At 41.4% G+C, this 22,399-nt stretch overlaps 1 protein-coding gene across 1 annotated transcript; it reads right to left on the reverse strand.

Moving 5' to 3' along the window:
* Positions 1-1,180: 1,180 nt before the first annotated feature.
* On the reverse strand, positions 1,181-21,888 carry RpS27 (ribosomal protein S27). The gene is made up of 4 exons (XM_053788037.1): positions 21,738-21,888; positions 9,288-9,396; positions 6,776-6,886; positions 1,181-1,298 (listed from the first exon to the last, which is right to left on the reverse strand). The coding sequence occupies exons 1-4, from the start codon at positions 21,741-21,743 to the stop codon at positions 1,270-1,272; spliced, it is 255 nt and encodes an 84-aa protein (XP_053644012.1). The 5' UTR covers positions 21,744-21,888; the 3' UTR covers positions 1,181-1,269.
* Positions 21,889-22,399: the final 511 nt, after the last annotated feature.

Below are 22,399 nucleotides of genomic sequence, written 5' to 3' on the forward strand. Positions count from 1 at the left end.
CATCTTTGCACTAGTGATGTGGCCAACTAGATTTAACAGGCCCTCCAGTGACATCATGAATGTCACCTATAAAACCATTCAGGATATAACTAAGACCAACTTATTGTAATCATGCCAATATTCAAATGGGTTTACAGTGCTCCTTGTGCAAAAGTATACTGTATATGTATTGGGAAGCCTTCACCCAAAGCCAAAATAAATGAATAAAAAAGTTGTTGGAGGCGGTGCATACAAACGTCCAACTTACAATACCACCAAACAAGAGACATTTAGCACTGCCAAAACTCTATAGCTAAATTAAAAAAAAATTATCCAAAACAGTGCAGGTAATCGAGCCTTGTGTCATCCATTACCTGAGCACCTCCCTCAAACTGACCTTTGTCATGTCAAATGTACTCTGCATAAACTCGAAGCCTATGTGGGTTCAACTTTAAACAAATGGTTCTACAAATCATGTCCTCTTACCAAGTGCTTCTTTACAAGGGAAACCCCTTTAGAGGTTTGCATTACAGTCAAAAGCAAGCGCTGAACCCACAAGCGTCTTACAGTGCTGAGCAGGTTTGTAGACCATGCCAGTCACTTCTAAGATGTTTTAGTCATGGGGAAGCACTACAACCAGTTTTTATATGGGCCAGCACCAAACCTGTAGGGATCATACATTATTATTATTATAATCAAGGGGGAAGCGCTAAACCCGGAGGATTATACAGCGTCTGGGGGGGGGGGGGATGTGGGAGGCATTCAGGCTTAATTCGGGGAACTGGAGCACAGATCCAATTCCCTAAATCAAGAGCCCCTAACCAACATCCTGTAGGGATCATACAGGTTCAGGGAATGGGATATCCAAAATTCTCTGGATAAAGAGCCCTTTAGTTTCAAGGCAATCTCTTTTTCAGGAAGTGTGCACACTATATACATTATTTTTGTTTTATTTTAATGAATGTGAACCCCTAGAGGTCATACAGTGCCTGAGAGGAATGCAGGTGTGATCTAAAAGAAGGGAAAGCCAAGTCCAGTTCCCGGGATCAAGAGCATAAAATGTGCCCAACCAGTACAGATCATAAGGCTGACTATATTATACAACAAAGGTCTATTCCATAAGCAGTCTTAATTAGACGTATAAATGTTGTAATTTTTACATTGGATTATTATATATACAATCAGGGTAATAAAATAAGTATTACCTCTCAGTGAGATCTTTATTACTGTCGGAGTACATAATGACAGAGAAAAAAGGCAACACTGGGAGGGAAAGGTCCCACACCATGCTTAATTCTGCTTCCTCCTGAATGAACATCCTGGAAAAATAAATTATGGTAGTATAAGAAAAATTAAATGATATAAGACAACTGTATATGTCCTGTTTATGCTAATCTCAAACATTACATAATATGCCAAGCAGTGATACATTTTATGGACAATAGGTCTTCATATGGTCATTGGCCTTCACACTAGTATTTATTAAAACCACGTACTGTGTAAGGCATAAACAATAAAAAACAAAGTACAGTAACAGATTTGAAGCAGGTAGATAGGTAGTAGGTTGGTAGACAGCAACCACCCAGGGAGGTACTACCGTCCTGCCAAGTGAGTGTAAAACGAAGCCTGTGATTGTTTTACATGATGGTAGGATTGCTGATGTCTTTTGTCTGTCTCATAAATATGCAAGATTACAGGCATGTCTTGCTACTTCTACTTACACTTAGGTCACACTACACATACATGTACACATTTATTTATACACACTCATCTGAGTTTTCTTTGATTTTATCTTAATAGTTCTTGGTCTTATTAATTTTCCTTTTATATCCATGGGGAAGTGGAATAAGAATCTTTCCTCCGTAAGCCATGCGTGTTGTAAAAGTCAACTAAAATGCCGGGAACAATGGGCTAGTAACCCCTTTTCCTGTAAAGATTACTAAAAAGAATAAGAAGAAGAAAATTGTCAAAGTGGGAAGTCTGAATGTGCGTGGATGTTGTGCAGATGATAAGAAAGAGATGATTGTGGATGTTATGAATGAGAAGAAGCTGGATGTCCTGGCTTTAAGTGAAACAAAGCTGAAGGGGGTGGGAGAGTTTCAGTGGAGAGGAATAAATGGGATTAGGTCAGGGGTTTCAAATAGAGTTAGAGCTAAAGAAGGAGTAGCAATAATGTTGAAGGATAAGCTATGGCAGGAAAAGAGGGACTATAAATGTATTAATTCAAGGATTATGTGGAGTAAAATAAAGATTGGATGTGAAAAGTGGGTTATAATAAGCGTGTATGCACCTGGAGAAGAGAGAAGTGTAGAGGAGAGAGAGAGATTTTGGGAAATGTTGAGTGAATGCGTGGGGAGTTTTGAATCAAGTGTGAGAGTAATGGTGGTTGGGGATTTTAATGCTAAAGTGGGTAAAAATGTTATGGAGGGAGTAGTAGGTAAATTTGGGGTGCCAGGGGTAAATGTAAATGGGGAGCCTTTAATTGAGCTATGTGTAGAAAGAAATTTGGTAATAAGTAATACATATTTTATGAAAAAGAGGATAAATAAATATACAAGGTATGATGTAGCACGTAATGAAAGTAGTTTATTAGATTATGTATTGGTGGATAAAAGGTTGATGGGTAGGCTCCAGGATGTACATGTTTTATAGAGGGGCAACTGATATATCGGATCATTATTTAGTTGTAGCTATAGTTAGAGTAAGAGGTAGATGGGAAAAGAGGAAGGTGGCAACAACAAGTAAGAGGGAAGTGAAAGTGTATAAACTAAGGGAGGAGGAAGTTCGGGTGAGATATAAGCGACTATTGGCAGAAAGGTGGGCTAGTGCAAAGATGAGTAGTGGGGGGGTTGAAGAGGGTTGGAATAGTTTTAAAAATGCAGTATTAGAATGTGGGGCAGAAGTTTGTGGTTATAGGAGGGTGGGGGCAGGAGGAAAGAGGAGTGATTGGTGGAATGATGAAGTAAAGGGTGTGATAAAAGAGAAAAAGGTAGCTTATGAGAGGTTTTTACAAAGCAGAAGTGTTATAAGAAGAGCAGAGTATATGGAGAGTAAAAGAAAGGTAAAGAGAGTGGTGAGAGAGTGCAAAAGGAGAGCAGATGATAGAGTGGGAGAGGCACTGTCAAGAAATTTTAATGAAAATAAGAAAAAATTTTGGAGTGAGTTAAACAAGTTAAGAAAGCCTAGGGAAAATATGGATTTGTCAGTTAAAAACAGAGTAGGGGAGTTAGTAGATGGGGAGATGGAGGTATTGGGTAGATGGCGAGAATATTTTGAGGAACTTTTAAATGTTAAGGAAGAAACAGAGGCAGTAATTTCATGCACTGGTCAGGGAGGTATACCATCTTTTAGGAGTGAAGAAGAGCAGAATGTAAGTGTGGGGGAGGTACGTGAGGCATTACGTAAAATGAAAGGGGGTAAAGCAGCTGGAACTGATGGGATCATGACAGAAATGTTAAAAGCAGGGGGGGATATAGTGTTGGAGTGGTTGGTACTTTTGTTTAATAAATGTATGAAAGAGGGGAAGGTACCTAGGGATTGGCAGAGAGCATGTATAGTCCCTTTATATAAAGGGAAAGGGGACAAAAGAGACTGTAAAAATTATAGAGGAATAAGCTTACTGAGTATACCAGGAAAAGTGTACGGTAGGGTTATAATTGAAAGAATTAGAGGTAAGACAGAATGTAGGATTGCGGATGAGCAAGGAGGTTTTAGAGTGGGTAGGGGATGTGTAGATCAGGTGTTTACATTGAAGCATATATGTGAACAGTATTTAGATAAAGATAGGGAAGTTTTTATTGCATTTATGGATTTGGAAAAGGCATATGATAGAGTGGATAGAGGAGCAATGTGGCAGATGTTGCAAGTATATGGAATAGGTGGTAAGTTATTAAATGCTGTAAAGAGTTTTTATGAGGATAGTGAGGCTCAGGTTAGGGTGTGTAGAAGAGAGGGAGACTACTTCCCGGTAAAAGTAGGTCTTAGACAGGGATGTGTAATGTCACCATGGTTGTTTAATATATTTATAGATGGGGTTGTAAAGGAAGTAAATGCTAGGGTGTTTGGGAGAGGGGTGGGATTAAATTATGGGGAATCAAATTCAAAATGGGAATTGACACAGTTACTTTTTGCTGATGATACTGTGCTTATGGGAGATTCTAAAGAAAAATTGCAAAGGTTAGTGGATGAGTTTGGGAATGTGTGTAAAGGTAGAAAGTTGAAAGTGAACATAGAAAAGAGTAAGGTGATGAGGGTGTCAAATGATTTAGATAAAGAAAAATTGGATATCAAATTGGGGAGGAGGAGTATGGAAGAAGTGAATGTTTTCAGATACTTGGGAGTTGACGTGTCGGCGGATGGATTTATGAAGGATGAGGTTAATCATAGAATTGATGAGGGAAAAAAGGTGAGTGGTGCGTTGAGGTATATGTGGAGTCAAAAAACGTTATCTATGGAGGCAAAGAAGGGAATGTATGAAAGTATAGTAGTACCAACACTCTTATATGGGTGTGAAGCTTGGGTGGTAAATGCAGCAGCGAGGAGACGGTTGGAGGCAGCGGAGATGTCCTGTTTAAGGGCAATGTGTGGTGTAAATATTATGCAGAAAATTCGGAGTGTGGAAATTAGGAGAAGGTGTGGAGTTAATAAAAGTATTAGTCAGAGGGCAGAAGAGGGGTTGTTGAGGTGGTTTGGTCATTTAGAGAGAATGGATCACAGTAGAATGACATGGAAAGCATATAAATCTATAGGGGAAGGAAGGCGGGGTAGGGGTCGTCCTCGAAAGGGTTGGAGAGAGGGGGTAAAGGAGGTTTTGTGGGTAAGGGGCTTGGACTTCCAGCAAGCGTGCGTGAGCGTGTTAGATAGGAGTGAATGGAGACGAATGGTACTTGGGACCTGACGATCTGTTGGAGTGTGAGCAGGGTAATATTTAGTGAAGGGATTCAGGGAAACCGGTTATTTTCATATAGTCGGACTTGAGTCCTGGAAATGGGAAGTACAATGCCTGCACTTTAAAGGAGGGGTTTGGGATATTGGCAGTTTGGAGGGATATGTTGTGTATCTTTATATGTTTATGCTTCTAGACTGTTGTATTCTGAGCACCTCTGCAAAAACAGTGATAATGTGCGAGTGTGGTGAAAGTGTTGAATGATGATGAAAGTATTTTCTTTTTGGGGATTTTCTTTCTTTTTTGGGTCACCCTGCCTCGGTGGGAGACGGCCGACTTGTTGAAAAAAAAAAAAAAAAAAAAAAAGATAAAAGTTCCAGAAACCACTTCTTTATCACTCACTTTTTAAGAACTCAAACTAGTATTCAGATTTTCCTGCATAAGACATGTGACTTGACTAATGTTTTATTAAACTAAGGGTTAAACCCATGTGAGTAATTCAGCACAAGATGTGATGGAGGCTTGATCCTCTATCTGCAGAGAGTGAGACAGATGTGCTGAATGCAAGCAGTCTCAGAACTGCTTGCACACAACATCCCTCATCACTAACAGCCTAAGTATAAACAATACTGAAGACGGCATGATAATATGTAATTACAGTCTAATGTATAATATTACATTATGTATACTACACAATTGTGATAACATGAAACATGCTAACTCACTACAGTAAAGGGATGACAGACAGGCAAAAATGGAAAAAAAAAAAAAAAAAATCTATTGCATGTTACTGTACTTATTATTGTTAAATTGGCCTGTGGCTAATATCAAATTTTGTATTTTTTTTAAAATGTACTTTTTGAAAAGTTTAATTACAATATTGTGCCAACCAAAGTTGTGTAATATGAAATTTTGTAATCACAGTATAACCTCTGTTTAAGAAAAATCTGGCTGAACACCCAAAACTATTAATTCTAGAATCGGTCATCGACACCATGTCCAGACCTTCTAAGGCAGGGTAGGTGCCTGAGCCAGAGCTTGCAGCTCACAAGCCTGTCATTCCCATTAGCCCCCTTGAGGTGGGGATGGTAGACCAAAGAGGCCTAGCTTGTGGCTAGGCCTGGGGACAGTTGGTCCCAAAGATGAGGAGGTACTTGTGCCTCCCCCCATGGGAGACTTAGGTCTCAGACACTCCCAAGGCAGGGAGCCAAAGCCGGGCCACCACTTGGAAAAGGCCCGGGCCGGGAGAATACCGGTAAATCTTTAATAATAATAATAAATTCCAGAATCGTGTTATGGTTTACTGGATAAATTGAATGTGGATTTAATGGACAAAGTACATTAAACCAGATGTGTCCATTACTGTTATAATTGTGGAAAAAACAGATAACCAGCTATAACAAACACCCCTTCTCTTAGTCCATTAAATTGAGGGTTCACTATGTAACTGTTGAGATATTTACGAGAGATCATTTCCCTTATTATCTGTAAAACTTGTATTAGCAATTTTTCATTGATAAATGTTTGGAGTTGTGTGGCTATAGCCCAAAAGTGTCTTAGGGTACAACAGCACACTCCTAATAATTTTGCATACATTATCCCCCCAACACAAGAATAGGCATCTTGGGTCAGGTCTACAAATATGCATATTAAAAATGCTAGAACACCACACCAAGTATATGAATAAAATAAATTTAGAGAAATTCCTTGTTCTTGGAAAATACATCCATCTTGCTAATCCTGTATAGTCACTAGATAACATTTTCTTTCCTACCATGTGATGGTACTATACACTACCATTAACACTTAGTTTTGATTACAATAATAAAGTACACTACCCGACTGAAATCTTCATAAGACAGTCAGAGTGAAACATATTACCAGAATTGGAGACAAATACATAAACCTTACCATCTGTAAGTTTAGCCTTTCCTCCCGTTGGTTGGCATAAAACTGTTGCACAGCCAACACATGCAACTACTGTCTGGGCATGGGAGAAAACTGTAGAAATTTTGAAACATCCTGTAAAGAAAATTACACCATTTAATGACTTATTTGTAAAGTGGTAGTATTCCTTTTCACATTACATAATGTGCTGACACATTCACATTACAATCCTATACCCTTGTAAAACTTTCCAAATATATTTTTTGACAAATTTTGCCAAGATTCAAATAACCTGGGATAGAGGGAAACACTTTTGAAAAAGTTGTTGCACTTTTTTTTTTTTTTTTTTTTACAGAAATACTATAGAAGTATCATACAGTATTATATTTACATATCATGTGGGGTTCGAACACGTGGATAGGGAAAAGAAATACTCACGTAGGCTGGAAGTACGTATATTTATAACGGTAGTATGGAAGAGCCAAACAGCCGTGGCCTGCCTCCTTGCTCTCTCTCGTAAGACTAACTAACACCAGTACCCATATGTGAGGGGGGTGTTTGAATACTGCTGTGGTCAGCAACAATATGAATACAGACAGTGATTCACGCAGAGACGGTTGGTAGTGAGTCAAACTAACCCCAGTACCCATATGTGAGGGGGGTGTTTGAATACTGCTGTGGTCAGCAACAATGTGAATACAGACAGTGATTCACGCAGAGACGGTTGGTAGTGAGTCATCTACTGGTACACTGGTTACTGGTACTACTACTGAGATACATGCCATCATGTCAATTTCAGTGCTACAAACATTTCCCCAAAGAAAATGCATTTTCTTTATCTCCTTGGTCATTAGAGGAAAATATTGGTAATCTGACCCTTACACCGTTATTATAGCTGCATTATGCAATAAAGATAAATTAAAACAGCTTCCATAGGAATTATTCCAGCTTAAATTTGGAAAAATTTACTAAGATTTTGTTCAGAGTTTTAACCCAGAGGCTTAGCCACCCAGTGTCAGTGCATCAACGGGGATTATTTCTATTGGGATCCTTTAATCATCCCTTAGGATACAACCCACAACCGTCTGCTAACTCACAGGTATTGACTTACTGCTAGGTGAACAGGGGCAGCAAGTATAAGGAAACATGCACAAAATTCTCAGTTAACAGATACCAGCATGGCATTAGCACCAAAGTAATAAACTGATCTAAAAAACAGTTTAATCAAAAGGACTGGTAGTGTCTTAATTCAGAAATTAAAACTGGTGATGCCTACACAAATGCCAGTGTATCCAGTAAAAACAGGAGTCAGTTTTCACTAGCTAGGCAGAAAGGTTTAAGTGTACTCAGAAAAATGAAGTAGAGTATGAGATAAATTTAAAGAGTTCTGACTACAATGTTTCAGTTATACTTTTGTTTTTCTTTTTGGGTCACCTTGCCTCGGTGGGATACATCTGGTTTGCTGAAAGCAGTGGTAGTTTCAATTATAATCTACACCTGCAAAATTCTTGAGGATTGATACCAAATCTGTGCACACAAATTACTCTACATGCATGCTAGAGGCTAGGCAGATGCTAGCAAAAATCCCCCATCAGAAGCAGGGAAAAAAACTCAAGTATGAAGGGACCAAGACTTCCCAATATCATCCTATCATAAATATGGGAAATTAACAACACCCAGCTGGCTTAGAAAGAACTGGACATATTCCTATAAGATACTTCTTGATCAACAAGGTCTGGTGCATACTTTCAACTACATGTGGCTAGCACCAACTGCCTGGTTGATCAGGTCATCCACCAGGATATCTGGTCTGGTAGACCAGGTCTACCAGACCAGTGTCCATGGTTTGATCTCTAACATGGGTGGAAATGTTGGGCATTTCTTTACACCTGCTGTCCCTGTTCACCTAGCAGTAAGTAGGTACCTGGGTGTAGTCGATTGGTGTGGGTCACATCCTGGGGCCAAGATTAAAGGATCCCAATGGAAATGGAAATAATAGTCCTTGATGACTCCCTAACTTATCTGGGTTATCCTGGATGGCTAACCCTCCAGGTTAAAACTCTGAACAAATCTTATTTCAGAATTTTAAGGAAAAATGGAGCAAAACACAAACCAAAATAATTTAGATTTCACCAGTTAAAATTTATATTCTGAGCTGCATTTACTGTATTTATTGTGAAATACTGTACAGCCTCTCCTCACTTAGCTATGTACTCTTTTACCGACGACTCTGACTTACAATGGGTTCTCTGACTAGTATGCATACCTAAATAATGTATATTAGAGCTGATTTCCTCTATTCTGTTTATTACAATATACGTACACTACTGTATAAACATTTAAAAATATACCAGAAATGTTATAAATGGTGCAAAGATGACAAACCCACTACCATTATAGTATGCTCCTTACTTAGCAACGACTTTGTTTACCAACTTGGTCTTAGGAACAGAACTTCGTCATTAAGTGAGGAGAGGCTGTATACAGAAATTTAGAAAGTTTATAAATAAAAGTCATAAAAAAAAAATTGACTCACCTGGGCACTTTACATCCATGAAATAAGAGTTTGGGTGCTGTACAAGACGCTTGAGCTTACATTTCCTTTTCTCCTCAATGGGTGAAGGGTGTAGAAGATCCTTTGCTAGCTGAAATTAACAAAATATATAAGCAAATAATGAATTAATTTAGGAGAAATAGCTCCCCATCCATGTAACTATAAACAGTATCTTCACCGACAAAGCTTACTGTAATGATCATAAAATAGAGCTCAAGATTAGTTTGTGTGTTTGTACTGGTTGAATTTACACACACTGGAACCTCAGTTTTTGTTTGTCCTGATTTTTGACAAATTTTTTCCATCAAAATTTTGTCCCAGTTTTAGCTTATCACTTCAGTTTTCGTCGAGTTGACAGCGGTCCGCCGTACCAAACGTGTCCGCCTGCACCCACACAAAGCATCCCACGTGTTCCAAGTCAGTCTGGCTTCATTTCTAGTCAGTCGAGGGCGGCAGTGGCGGTGGTAGAGGGCGGCAGTGGCGGTGGTAGAGGGCGGCAGTGGCGGTGGTAGAGGGCGGCAGTGGCGGTGGTAGAGGGCGGCAGTGGCGGTGGTAGAGGGCGGCAGTGGCGGTGGTAGAGGGCGGCAGTGGCGGTGGTAGAGGGCGGCAGTGGCGGTGGTAGAGGGCGGCAGTGGCGGTGGTAGAGGGCGGCAGTGGCGGTGGTAGAGGGCGGCAGTGGCGGTGGTAGAGGGCGGCAGTGGCGGTGGTAGAGGGCGGCAGTGGCGGTGGTAGAGGGCGGCAGTGGCGGTGGTAGAGGGCGGCAGTGGCGGTGGTAGAGGGCGGCAGTGGCGGTGGTAGAGGGCGGCAGTGGCGGTGGTAGAGGGCGGCAGTGGCGGTGGTAGAGGGCGGCAGTGGCGGTGGTAGAGGGCGGCAGTGGCGGTGGTAGAGGGCGGCAGTGGCGGTGGTAGAGGGCGGCAGTGGCGGTGGTAGAGGGCGGCAGTGGCGGTGGTAGAGGGCGGCAGTGGCGGTGGTAGAGGGCGGCAGTGGCGGTGGTAGAGGGCGGCAGTGGCGGTGGTAGAGGGCGGCAGTGGCGGTGGTAGAGGGCGGCAGTGGCGGTGGTAGAGGGCGGCAGTGGCGGTGGTAGAGGGCGGCAGTGGCGGTGGTAGAGGGCGGCAGTGACGGTGGTAGAGGGCGGCAGTGACGGTGGTAGAGGGCGGCAGTGACGGTGGTAGAGGGCGGCAGTGACGGTGGTAGAGGGCGGCAGTGACGGTGGTAGAGGGCGGCAGTGACGGTGGTAGAGGGCGGCAGTGACGGTGGTAGAGGGCGGCAGTGACGGTGGTAGAGGGCGGCAGTGACGGTGGTAGAGGGCGGCAGTGACGGTGGTAGAGGGCGGCAGTGACGGTGGTAGAGGGCGGCAGTGACGGTGGTAGAGGGCGGCAGTGACGGTGGTAGAGGGCGGCAGTGACGGTGGTAGAGGGCGGCAGTGACGGTGGTAGAGGGCGGCAGTGACGGTGGTAGAGGGCGGCAGTGACGGTGGTAGAGGGCGGCAGTGACGGTGGTAGAGGGCGGCAGTGACGGTGGTAGAGGGCGGCAGTGACAGTGGTAGAGGGCGGCAGTGACGGTGGTAGAGGGCGGCAGTGACGGTGGTAGAGGGCGGCAGTGATGGTGGTAGAGGGCGGCAGTGATGGTGGTGGAGGGCGGCAGTGATGGTGGTAGAGGGCGGCAGTGATGGTGGTAGAGGGTGGCAGTGATGGTGGTAGAGGGTGGCAGTGATGGTGGTAGAGATAACCTCTCCTCCCTCTCCCCTCTTTGCCATCTTCCATATGCCAATAAGTCTTCACTAAAGGTAAAAGTGATGTTAAACGTTCATTTATCCATTTTATTAGTCCTTTATAGTGGTCCCTCGTTGTTCGTAATTAATCCGTTCCTGGAGCCGTTACTATAAACGAAATTTACGAATCAATTTTCCCCATAAGAAATAATGTAAATACAATTAATCCGTTCCTGACACCCAGAAGTATTGAAACAAAAAAATTTTAACATGAAATATACATGTAGTACATAAACAATACAATGGGAAATGATGAATGAAACATTAACAGCTTAACATTTACCTTCATTGGAGATTCTTCTTAGTGTATGGGAGACTGGAGGAGGAGAGAGAGAGTGGATTGTTTATAGTTTGGAAGGGAAATCCCCTTCCATCAACACCTCAGGTACCATTTGCTTTTCTGGGGTTGCTTCTCTTCTCTGTTTCTTAATGCCACTAGGACCACCTTGAGAGTCACTGGAGTCCTGTCTCACAAAATAACTGTGGAGAGAGCTCTGTTTCTGGCATCTCTTTAACACTTCCCTAAAATGGCCCAAGACTGTCACTGTACATGTTGCCAACCTGGCTTGCAACAACCTTGTTAGGGTGATGTTTCTCCATAAAGCTTTCCATCTTACCCCACATAGTAAAAATCTCTTTAATTTCTGAAGAAGGCACCTTCTTCCATCTCTCTTCCTCCTCTGCAGCAAGATTCTGAGCTGTGATGTGTTGCTCTTCCTGCTGAAGCTCTTGCAGCTCCTCAGTGGTGAGCTCTTCATTGTGGTCTTCCACCAATTCTTCCACATCCTCCAAACTCACATCCAACCCCATGGAACTCCCCAGTGCCACAATTGATTTTACAACAGACATAGGCTCATTAGGGTCAGTCCCAAATTCTTCAAAATCCCTCTTGTCGACACAATCTGACCCATGCCTTACTATTAAATTTCCAAAACACACACAATTTACTCTTCATAACATTGTTTTTCCTGAACACACTGGGATTTTCTGAATGGTACACTAGTAATGGCTTCACTTTGAAATCCCCACTAGCATTAGCACAGAACATTAGCATCAGCCTGTCTTTCATAGGCTTGTGTCCTGGCATTGCCTTTCTTCGTGTGTAATGAAGGTCCTCTTTGGCATTTTCTTCCAAAAGAGGCCTGTTTCGTCACAATTGAACACTTGTTCAGGTTTCAGTCCTTCAGCCTCTATATACTCCTGGAATTCATGCACATATTTTTCAGCTGCCTTGTGGTCCGAACTGGCAGCCTCACCATGCCTTACCACACTGTGTATGCCAGTACGGTTCTTAAATCTCTCAAACCAGCCTTTGCTGGCCTTAAATTCACTCACTTCACCACTATTTGCAGGCAATTTCTTTACCAAATCTTCATGCAACTGCCTAGCCTTTTCACAAATAAACGAAGTCATAAGAGTATCTCCTGCTAATTGTTTCTCATTTATCCACACCAATAATAACTTCTCAACCTCTTCCAGTACTGGTGATCTCATTTTTGTCAGCATAGTTACTCCCTTTGCAACAACAGCATCCTTTATTTCATTTTTCTTGGCCACTATGGAACATATGGTTGTGTTTACCTGGAGTTTACCTGGAGAGAGTTTCGGGGGTCAACGCCCCCGCGGCCCGGTCTGTGACCAGGCCTCCTGGTGGATCAGCGCCTGATCAACCAGGCTGTTGCTGCTGGCTGCACGCAAACCAACGTACGAGCCACAGCCCGGCTGATCAGGAACTGTCTTTAGGTGCTTGTCCAGTGCCAGCTTGAAGACTGCCAGGGGTCTGTTGGTAATCCCCCTTATGTGTGCTGGGAGGCAGTTGAACAGTCTCGGGCCCCTGACACTTATTGTATGGTCTCTTAACGTGCTAGTGACACCCCTGCTTTTCATTGGGGGGATGGTGCATCGTCTGCCAAGTCTTTTGCTTTCGTAGTGAGTGATTTTCGTGTGCAAGTTTGGTACTAGTCCCTCTAGGATTTTCCAGGTGTATATAATCATGTATCTCTCCCTCCTGCGTTCCAGGGAATACAGGTTTAGAAACCTCAAGCGCTCCCAGTAATTGAGGTGTTTTATCTCCGTTATGCGCGCCGTGAAAGTTCTCTGTACATTTTCTAGGTCGGCAATTTCACCTGCCTTGAAAGGTGCTGTTAGAGTGCAGCAATATTCCAGCCTAGATAGAACAAGTGACCTGAAGAGTGTCATCATGGGCTTGGCCTCCCTAGTTTTGAAGGTTCTCATTATCCATCCTGTCATTTTTCTAGCAGATGCGATTGATACAAAGTTATGGTCCTTGAAGGTGAGATCCTCCGACATAATCACTCCTAGGTCTTTGACGTTGGTGTTTCGCTCTATTTTGTGGCCAGAATTTGTTTTGTACTCTGATGAAGATTTAATTTCCTCATGTTTACCATATCTGAGTAATTGAAATTTCTCATCGTTGAACTTCATATTGTTTTCTGCAGCCCACTGAAAGATTTGGTTGATGTCCGCCTGGAGCCTTGCAGTGTCTGCAATGGAAGACACTGTCATGCAGATTCGGGTGTCATCTGCAAAGGAAGACACGGTGCTGTGGCTGACATCCTTGTCTATGTCGGATATGAGGATGAGGAACAAGATGGGAGCTAGTACTGTGCCTTGTGGGACAGAGCTTTTCACCGTAGCTGCCTCGGACTTTACTCTGTTGACGACTACTCTCTGTGTTCTGTTAGTGAGGAAATTATAGATCCATCGACCGACTTTTCCTGTTATTCCTTTAGCGCGCATTTTGTGCGCTATTACGCCATGGTCACACTTGTCGAAGGCTTTTGCAAAGTCTGTATATATTACATCTGCATTCTTTTTGTCTTCTAGTGCATTTAGGACCTTGTCGTAGTGATCCAGTAGTTGAGACAGACAGGAGCGACCTGTTCTAAACCCATGTTGCCCTGGGTTGTGTAACTGATGGGTTTCTAGATGGGTGGTGATCTTGCTTCTTAGGACCCTTTCAAAGATTTTTATGATATGGGATGTTAGTGCTATTGGTCTGTAGTTCTTTGCTGTTGCTTTACTGCCCCCTTTGTGGAGTGGGGCTATGTCTGTTGTTTTTAGTAACTGAGGGACGACCCCCGTGTCCATGCTCCCTCTCCATAGGATGGAAAAGGCTCGTGATAGGGGCTTCTTGCAGTTCTTGATGAACACAGAGTTCCATGAGTCTGGCCCTGGGGCAGAGTGCATGGGCATGTCATTTATCGCCTGTTCGAAGTCATTTGGCGTCAGGATAACATCGGATAGGCTTGTGTTAGTCAAATTTTGTGGCTCTCTCATAAAAAATTCATTTTGGTCTTCGACTCTCAGTCTGGTTAGCGGCTTGCTAAAAACTGAGTCATATTGGGACTTGAGTAGCTCACTCATTTCCTTGCTGTCATCTGTGTAGGACCCATCTTGTTTAAGTAGGGGCCCAATACTGGACGTTGTTCTCGATTTTGATTTGGCATAGGAGAAGAAATACTTTGGGTTTCTTTCGATTTCATTTATGGCTTTTAGTTCTTCCCGCGATTCCTGACTCCTAAAGGATTCTTTTAGCTTAAGTTCGATGCTTGCTATTTCTCTGACCAGTGTCTCCCTGCGCATTTCAGATATATTGACCTCTTTTAGCCGCTCTGTTATTCTTTTCCGTCGCCTGTAAAGGGAGCGCCTGTCTCTTTCTATTTTACATCTACTCCTCCTTTTTCTTAGAGGAATAAGCCTTGTGCATACATCGAGTGCCACCGAGTTAATCTGTTCTAGGCATAAGTTTGGGTCTGTGTTGCTTAGTATATCTTCCCAGCTTATATCGGTTAGGACTTGGTTTACTTGGTCCCACTTTATGTTTTTGTTATTGAAGTTGAATTTGGTGAATGCTCCCTCATGACTAGTCTCATTTTGTCGGTCTGGGGCTCCATGCATACATGTCTGAACCTCAATTATGTTGTGATCTGAGTATATTGTTTTTGATATGGTGACATTTCTTATCAGATCATCATTGTTAGTGAAGATGAGGTCTAGTGTATTCTCCAGTCTTGTAGGCTCTATTATTTGCTGGTTTAAATTGAATTTTGTGCAGAGATTTAAAAGCTCGTGTGAGTGTGAGTTTTCATCAGAGCTGCCTCCTGGTGTTTTTTCTGCAACAATATTATTTGCTATATTCCTCCATTTTAGGTGCCTTAAGTTGAAATCCCCCAGGAGCAAGATGTTGGGTGCAGGAGCTGGAAGATTTTCCAGACAGTGGTCAATTTTTAACAGCTGTTCCTGGAATTGCTGGGATGTTGCATCCGGAGGCTTGTAGACTACCACAATGACTAGGTTTTGGTTCTCGACCTTTACTGCTAAAACTTCCACTACGTCATTTGAGGCATTAAGCAGTTCTGTGCAAACAAGTGACTCTGCAATGTACAGGCCAACCCCCCCCTTTTGCCTGTTCACTCTGTCACATCTGTATAGGTTGTAACCTGGGATCCATACTTCGTTGTCCAAGTGATCCTTTATGTGGGTCTCAGTGAAAGCCGCGAACATTGCCTTTGCCTCTGCAAGCAGTCCACGGATGAAAGGTATTTTGTTGTTTGTAGCTGGCTTTAGACCCTGTATATTTGCAAAGAAGAATGTTATCGGACTGGTGGTATTGTTGGTACTGGGGGGGGATTTTTTTTTCGGCATTAGTATCTGTATCTGTTGGTTTGGAGTGGAGGCCATCGACTGTGGTTCCACTCCAGGAATGACTGGATTTGGTGTACGATTTCTGCCATTTCCTGCCAGTTTTTTTTCCTTCCTGGCACTAAAAAACCTCTCCCTCTTGAGTGGCTGTGGCTACCCAGGTGTAGGGTTTCTTATACATCCTGGACAGTTCGGCCACACTTGTACCACTTTCATATTGTTCAATGATGGTTTTCTTAAATTCAATCGTATTTCTCACCTTCTTTACCACAGGCTTGGCACTAGGAGCTTTCTTTGGAGCCATGGTAGCTTATTTAGTACTTGCAAGCACTAAAATAAATGGAATATTATGAAATATTTCGCTGGAGCACGTAAGGGGACCTTCGCTCACTGGTAAACAATGCCAGACTGGCTGCTGCCCTGGCTCACGCCGTGGGTACGCGTCCCGGACGAACTACGACTCACGAGTCAACCTATGAAAAGCGAGTCCATGTTTATACGAAAATACCTCTATAATTGGTGAATTTTACGATTGCCGGGAACTACGAAAAGCGGGGGAGCACTGTATTTCTCATTGTTTTCTGTATGTAAAACTAATGTATAGTTATTCTTTATAAAATGTATTTTTTGTTAATACTTTTGGGTGTCTGAACGGATTAATTGGAGTTACATTATTTATGGGAAATATTGCTTCAGTTTTCGTCGAATTCAGCTCGTCAGACTTTCTGGAACGAATTAATGACAAAAAAAAAAGGTTCCACTGTAGTATTTGAAGTTATAATACATAAATTAAATCTGCCTGGTTTCTGACTTTATAAAGCCCACTGTTTGGGCAAAATGTTGTCAATAAAGGATCATATTACATATACTGGTTCTTTTACCATACTGGTAGCTTGTAAACTGTGATGATTTACTTAGCTGTTCCGATTATTACTTAAGAACAAAAGATGAGCACTGCAACAGGCCTACTGGCTATGCTAGGTCAACTCAACACCCACACCCATTTATGTTCTTCTCTAAACTATTTTAAAAAAAAAAAAATATTTTTTCTTATGAAATGATAGAGAATCTTTTCCCGATTGTAATCACACCAAAAAAAACGAAATTTGATGGAAAACTGATGGAATTATGCTCTCACGAAGTTAGCGACCTCGGCGATATTTACAAATCAGCGATTTCGCCCACTTTGAGCCCTATTTTCGGCTAATTCCGTTGTTCCAGTCGACCAAACTCGTAGCTATTTCTTTAGAACTCCATTTTTTCTATCGATTGAGTACAAGAAACTGCCCATTTACCGATTTCAACTACCCAATAATGTGGTCAGAAATTTGCAATTTGGCCAATTTCATGAAAATTAAAAATATGACAATTTCAAAATAAGGTCCAGAATGAACAATGCAGACATTCCTGGCTGTAAAATAACATTTTATTTGTTCATCAGTCATGTCTCCAGGCCCCTCTGATATTACTCTTGCTTTCTATTTTGAATTTTTATTCAAACAAAAAATAGAAGACTTACTATTATGCAGACTACTGCAATACTGTAATAATTGTATAAACATCAACCCATTCATGACTGCATATTAGAATGGCTAGTTGGACATTTATTGGATAATGACATCATTTGTTTACTTTTGAACATTGGCAAAAATCAAACATTTCCCCTACTTTGAGCTCCATTTCCAGGTTCTTTTTATAGTAAAATCAATCAAAATCACCTCTATTTCTATAATATGTTTTCCATTCTATCAAATGAGACCAAGAAAACGAGAATACAACCATAAATACTATACGAAAATAAACCACAAAGTCGGCATTTTAATAATAAAAAAAAAAAACGGAGATTTTTTTTCTCATTATGCACTGTGTGCCCCAGGATTTTTTTTTTTTTATATGGTGCACACTGACCACACAGACCCATTCTCGCACATGTGGGCCTACCAGCTTTCTCCTGCTTGATTTGAAGCCGCTAGAATTTATGAGTATATATACGTCAAACATGGTACCTCGTAAGATGTATATATACGGCCGCGACAGTCAAAGGGTTAAACTGTCCAAGCAGATTACATTCACATGCGTAGTGCTCCAAAAGTAGATCTACTTTTTTTACATATTTTCAAATATATATATAAAAAAAGTAGATCAATGTTTTTTACACGTTTTCAAATGTAAAAAAAAAAAAGATACTTTTTTACATACTTTCAAATGTTGAGAAAACAGATCTACGTTTGGACAGTTTAAGGGTTAAAGCTACCCAACTTACTTGCTTCAATAATGCTACTTGCCTAGTGCTTTTCAACATCCTTTCTGAACTGAAATTTTCCCAACTTTAACCCATTGCTGCAAGTCTTGTCTTGGTTAGATAAAATGGACCCTCGGTTATCGACCGTTCCGCTTATCGGCCAAATCAGTTATCGGCCGTTTTTCGGCTTCTGGTTATCGGCCAGTATTTTGCTTATTGGCCACATGGGACACATCAACCCGCTGCCACCAGCCACTCCCACGTCAGTCTGGCTGTGTCTCTGGGCGAGTGAGGAAGCTTCTGCTCATTCATCCAAACATTTCACTATAATCCACTGTTTTTCGTGGTTATTGATTAAGTGCAACTGCGAAATAGGTAACCATGGTCCCAAAGAAAGTTCCTAGTAAAGTTCCTTTGGTAAAGAAAGTGAGAAACATGATGGAATTTAAGAAAGAAGTTACTGAAAAATATGAGTGGTGTGCATGTGCTGGAACTTGCCAGGATGTATGGGAAAAACAAATCAACAATCACTTCTATCCTGGCAAAGAAAGTAGAGATCAAGGAAGCTAATATGCGAAAGGAGTAAATGTGCTAACAAAACAAAGGTCACCAATAATGGTGACCTTTGTACTGTACTGTACTTCCCATCTCCAGGACTTGAGTCCTGGAGGTGGGAAGTACAGTGCCTGCACTCTGAAGGAGGGGTGTTAATGTTGCAGTTTAAAAACTGTAGTGTAAAGCACCCTTCTGGCAAGACTGATGGAGTGAATGATGGTGTAAGTTTTTCTTTTACGGGCCACCCTGCCTTGGTGGGAATCGGCCAGTGTGATAAAAAAAAAAAATAGAAGTTATTGTTGTGGATCACCAAAAAAAATTAGCGGGAGATAGTGTTGTGGAGTCGATTATTTGAGAGAAGGCAAGGCAGTTGCATGCGGTCTTCAATAAAGGTATGTAATAGTGATTTAATTGTTCATGCATTTATTTTATTTAGTTCTCACTGTTTTGTGTATGTAAAACTATGATCTTTACAAAATATTTTGGTTTTGGGCCATTTCGGTTTTGGGCCAACTTTCTGCAACGGATTACGGACGATAACTGAGGATCCACTGTATTTTTAGCAAGTTATATCCCCTTTATTTATTTATCTTCCATTTATACACTTCAGCCACATCCCCACTAATCTCTTCTATGTGCAGGTTATTTGTGTATGAATCCTAATATTTCCAGAGAGCGCAGATTCGGTGCCCTCAATCTATCCCTAGGAAAGATTTGATACATGGTATCAACTTTGTCACCCTTCTATGTTTTCCAGCACTTTCATGCCCCGTGGCCTGGTGGATAAAGCTCTCTCTTCACACAGCGAGGGTCTGGGTTCGATTCCCAACAAGGGTAAAAACATTAGGTGTGTTTCTTTACACCAGTTGTCTACGTTCCCCACCAGTAAAATGGGTACCTGGGAGTTAGTCAACTGGTGTGGGTTGCATCCTGGGACAAAACTGACCTAATTTGCCCGAAATTCTCTGCATAACAAGCAGTTTTCTATATAGTACAGTAGTATGTCACTGATGTCAGCTAGGCCTGTATACCTTGTACATGTACTTGTAGTAAATAAAGATATTATTATTATTAATATTATTATTCTGTAATAGGGGGAACATAACTGAGGCCTTACCAAGTAAGTTTATTTAGGCACTGGTACACAAGTACAATCACAGTGTAAATTACCTAGGATAACCCAAAAAATCAAATTGATGTCTATTATTTATACTTATTGATATGAAGCCAAAAATTCCATTAGCTTTAGAGCAAACACTTAAGCACTAACCACAGAATGGGTGGGGATCTGAATCCATGACAAGCGAGTCCTAAAACTCACAGGCCAGTGTATCAACCACTTGGCCAGCTGGCTCAACAAAGATTCATTCAACTAGGTACAATTCTATACACCATAGGGAGGTTAGCATGGGCCCCACTGTGACCACAAATGCAGGCTTTTAAGACGAATCCCCAACCAGCAATGCTGTGATGAACTCTAGCTCAAGTTCCCTCAAAGCCACTATCATGACTCTTGAAACTATAACATGATTACAAACAAATCACTTATGCACTGTAGATTACTGCTGCTAACCAGAACTAAATCATCTTCACATTCAGTGATGGAGCTCTACATTACTCAGTTGATAAGTGCCATGGTTGTTCTTTTTTCCCAGGCTTAGAACCTTGCATTTGTCTACATTAAACTACATCTGCCACTTCTCTGACCATTGCATCAACCTATCTTCCTGTAGCACTCTTCCTCATCAGAATTAATCTGACAGCCTATTTTAGTGTCATCAGCAAATTTGCTCATGCCATTACTTATTCCCTCATCTATTTCATTTATGTATATTGTGAACAACAAAGGGCCCAATATTAACCCCTGTGCAACACTATTTGTGACAAGTCCACGCTCTGCTTTTTCCACATTTATGCAAACTCTGTTGCCCATCTGTCAACCAAGCCTCGATCCAGGAAAAATTTTTCCCTCCTATTCCATGTGCCTTTACTTTTCTCGACAATCTGTGTGTGGAACTATCAAAAGCCTTACTGAAGTCCATGTACACTATCATTCATTATCACGATCTACCACCTCAAATACCTTAGTGAAAAGTTAGTAAATTCATAATTCAGGAATGCTCCTCTAAATTAAAGTTTATTTAGGTACAGGTACACATAAGCACAATCATCATACATAGTTTAACATTGTGTAAATTACCTAGGATAACCCAAAAAACAAAAACACATTTCCACTGGGGTCTTTGCTGAGATTCATTGATCAATTTATGTCTTTCAAGGTGGCTCTGAATAGCCTTGGCAATTACCAATTCCATCAATTTTCCCACAATGGATGTTAGGATAACTGGTCCATAATTTGAAGCCAACAACCTATCTCCAGCCATTTTCAACTTATTCAGCACTATACCAGTTTGTAGTGAACCGTTTGATTCCACTTTGCATTCCTTTATGACCCATGAGAGAATGTCTTTTTCCACATCTTGTCGGTATCACCATACCATTTCCTCATTACCCAACCTGTTGACTGTCACCAACACCAGCACCAGGGAACCACCACCCTGTCTCACTTTCCTATCTGTTACAAAGACATGGTCTATATATTTAACCTGCGAGTCACCGACCATAAGCTGCTACAAGCTCACATATTACATTGTGTAGATTTCACCTAGAGTAACCCAATGAAGTGAAACTGACTTATTTCTATCGAGGTCCTCGGTATCAATGTGAAAATAAAAACGAGAAATGCTGGAAGGAATGAACTTAAACATGTTGCTAAGGCAACAAAACCACTGTAGTAATAACCATCGACGAGTGGTGCTTTAACTTCACAAAAAATGTTATATGGATCACAAAGGCCGCACAATGTGGTGTGTATGGCTTATAAAAGAAATCATGCTGGATTATCACCAATTCCTTAATTACTTGGGAACAGATTACTTTCTGCCTAGATTTCACCTTTGTTCAAAACAGGAAATAAGAAAAAATAACAAATAAAACAGGTCCCATGCGAACATGGCCGCTGCCACATTGTCCCACACGCTGCCATCTCAACTTCCTTAATTCACCATAAAGGCGGCAATATTCCCAACAAAATACATTTCATTAAAAGGCTACAACAATGCCTCAACACTGAACACCTCGTTATATCAGTCTTTTCGGAAAACAACGTCACAATCGAGAATAAATGTACATAACTCACAGGCATGTTTAGTGTATTGCTCTGACGGTACGAAAAGGACTTGAGGTAACAAGAGCAACGGCTGGTGCGCACCACACTCAGTATACCACCTACTCTACACGCTATATATACCACACTGTATATACCATCTAATGCAATAACCTTCCTCCTTGTATGTCGGAATTTCACCATAATGTGAAAATAACACATTGTGTGAGGAATACTTAAAAAATTAAACTAACTTTTTTTTTCCAACTTGACGCAGATTGTAATAACTTCACTTTTGATATATTTACTTATTTTATTAGGGTGGTAATTTGATCTGAACTATGGAAAAGGAGAGTAGCGATAATTCTTTGAATTAAGAGTTCAATACCCACGTCAGGGCTCGCTGTAACAATTATTCACTAATTTACATACATGTATATTTTATCTAAAATATCCCCCCCCCCCAAAAAAAAAAAAATAAACATCTGGTTTTTCTTCGCAAAAATTTGAAATATCCATTTTGTTAAATACTTAGCAGGTAGCAAACCATGGCAGCTGGAGGCTTCAACATGCAGGGTCGTGTTCAAGCTGCAACAATTGCACCATCTGACTTCATCTATATTATTGTTACAATTAAAACAAAGCGCTAAACCCAGAAGGGTCATACAGGGACTTCATCTATAGCTACTCATGCT

Source organism: Cherax quadricarinatus, chromosome 46 (genome assembly GCF_038502225.1).
Source record: "Cherax quadricarinatus isolate ZL_2023a chromosome 46, ASM3850222v1, whole genome shotgun sequence".
NCBI lineage: Eukaryota > Metazoa > Arthropoda > Malacostraca > Decapoda > Parastacidae > Cherax > Cherax quadricarinatus.